Source organism: Aplysia californica, unplaced genomic scaffold, assembly GCF_000002075.1.
Source record: "Aplysia californica isolate F4 #8 unplaced genomic scaffold, AplCal3.0 scaffold01228, whole genome shotgun sequence".
NCBI classification, from domain to species: Eukaryota; Metazoa; Mollusca; class Gastropoda; order Aplysiida; family Aplysiidae; genus Aplysia; species Aplysia californica.
Window position 1 is genome coordinate 95,769 of NW_004798498.1, and position 2,495 is coordinate 98,263.

The 2,495-nt window shown below is 43.2% G+C and overlaps 1 protein-coding gene across 1 annotated transcript in view; it reads left to right on the forward strand.

The window, feature by feature from the left end:
- Positions 1–2,495, forward strand: part of LOC101858456 (ryanodine receptor) — a gene marked incomplete at its 5' end in the record, with an annotated part of 102,762 nt that overhangs the window by 51,536 nt on the left and 48,731 nt on the right. The window contains 1 exon segment of the mRNA XM_035973436.1: positions 123–269. Coding sequence (XP_035829329.1) covers positions 123–269 — 147 coding nt within the window.

The window sequence follows — 2,495 nt, forward strand, 5'->3', positions numbered from 1 at the left end:
ACCAGCCACTGAAGACAATTGTGCTTTCTCTTGTTAAAAAAAATGTTTCAATATTGAACAAATTGACTTTCTATTGTAAAAATATGTACTATTCATTACAGAAAATGTACTTTGCTTCCATTACTTGAAAAACCAAATCCAAACGTATTTTGTATTGTAAAATAATGTACTTTCCAGGGACACATCGACAGAGGCAGTCCGCACTCTGTTGGCCTATGGTTATAACATCGAAGCCCCGACCAGCGAGACAGGAGAAAGCAGCGCAGCAGGTATGTGTTGGTCTGTGACGTAGATACGTGTAGCTAGGTCTGTGCCTGTGACGTAGATAAGTGTAGCTAGGTCTGCGCCTGTGACGTAGATAAGTGAAGCTAGGTCTGCGCCTGTGACGTAGATAAGTGAAGCTAGGTCTGTGCCTGTGACGTAGATACGTGTAGCTAGGTCTGTGCCTGTGACGTAGATAAGTGTAGCTAGGTATGTGCCAGTGACGTAGATACGTGTAGCTAGGTCTGTGCCAGTGACGTAGATAAGTGTAGCTAGGTCTATGTCTGTGACGTAGATACGCTCGTAAGTGTAGCTAGGTCTGTGCCAGTGACGTAGATAAGTGTAGCTAGGTCTGTGTCAGTGACGTAGATAAGTGTAGCTAGGTCTGTGCCAGTGACGTAGATACGTGTAGCTAGGTCTGCGCCTGTGACGTAGATACGTGTAGCTAGGTCTGTGTCAGTGACGTAGATAAGTGTAGCTAGGTCTGTGCCAGTGACGTAGATACGTGTAGCTAGGTCTGCGCCTGTGACGTAGATACGTGTAGCTAGGTCTGTGGCTGTGACGTAGATACGTGTAGCTAGGTCTGCGCCTGTGACGTAGATACGTGTAGCTAGGTCTGTGTCAGTGACGTAGATAAGTGTAGCTAGGTCTGTGCCAGTGACGTAGATACGTGTAGCTAGGTCTGCGCCTGTGACGTAGATACGTGTAGCTAGGTCTGCGCCTGTGACGTAGATAAGTGAAGCTAGGTCTGTGCCAGTGACGTAGATAAGTGTAGCTAGGTCTGTGCCTGTGACGTAGATAAGTGTAGCTAGGTCTGTGTCAGTGACGTAGATAAGTGTAGCTAGGTCTGTGTCATTGACGTAGATAAGTGTAGCTAGGTCTGCGCCTGTGACGTAGATAAGTGTAGCTAGGTCTGTGGCTGTAACGTAGATACGCTCGTAAGTGTAGCTAGGTATGTGCCTGTGACGTAGATAAGTGTAGCTAGGTCTGTGCCAGTGACGTAGATACGCTCGTAAGTGTAGCTAGGTCTGTGCCTGTGACGTAAATACGCTCGTAAGTGTAGCTAGGTCTGTGCCAGTGACGTAGATATCTATAAGTGTAGCTAGGTCTGTGTCTAGGTAGATCAAGGACTGCTTCTTCGTCTAAAGGCCTTTTTAGAGGTAACCACCTCCTAATTGATCTAACTTTTAGTCGATAAGGGCGCACAATATGTTTTGTCATGTTCTGAGATGTGACAGCTAGACTCAAGTTCATGAAAAAAAATCTAGCTGTCTGAGACAGCCACGGTTTTCTAGGGCATTTTAACGAGTACACGACAAATAGTTGACCTACTATAGCTGTCATACTGATACTTCTTTTGTGAAGCATGCACGTTTATTTTTTTCACAAATTGTTGCATTATCAAGAATTATTGTGAAGTTCTTTTGGCTTAATAACAGTTGTACGACCTAACTTTGTGTTGCATACGTGCTGTCAGTAGTAGTCATAGCTTTGTTAAGCATGTTTTTATGTTTCTACAGTTACTTCATTTTTGAGTTGTTAATGTTACGTACATATTTTTTAGAAAATAAAACAACTTATAAACTGCATGATCCCCAGAATAAGTGATATGTATGTCATCGATGTCTGATTCTAACTCTGTATGTGAATAACCAATGATCTTCCGGATGAACAACAAACATTCAGATAATTTCTTCCTAAGTTTCTTCCAGAATTGCTTAGACTATCACGACGAGTAGTCACATCTTATGAAATATAGTAGCAACCAAAATTATTTAAATGATTATGGGTTGTTTTTTAAAAATAATTTGAGAATAAAAAGTGTTTGACCCAGTGTGAGGGATACACTGTTACAGTCGGACATCGATGACGAGCTTATGCCCAGATTTGGCTGCCGCTGCTCTCTGTTCCCAGGCCTACGTCATGTATTTACCTGTTTGCCTCTCCCTACTTTTCTTCCTGCATGCCTCCCAAAGGAAGCAAACTCCAGAGCAGACTAGCTGTTCTTGGTCTTGCCCCAGGTAACCCGTACATTCGCACCTATTGTGCTCACACCTGTAGTAGTCACACCTGTAGTAGTCACATCTGTAATGGTCACACCTGTAGTAGTAACACCTGTAGTAGTCACATCTGTAATGGTCACACCTGTAGTTCTCACACCTGTAGCAATAATACCTGTAGTTCTCACACCTGTAGCAATAATACCTGTAGTTCTCACACCTGTAGCAATAACA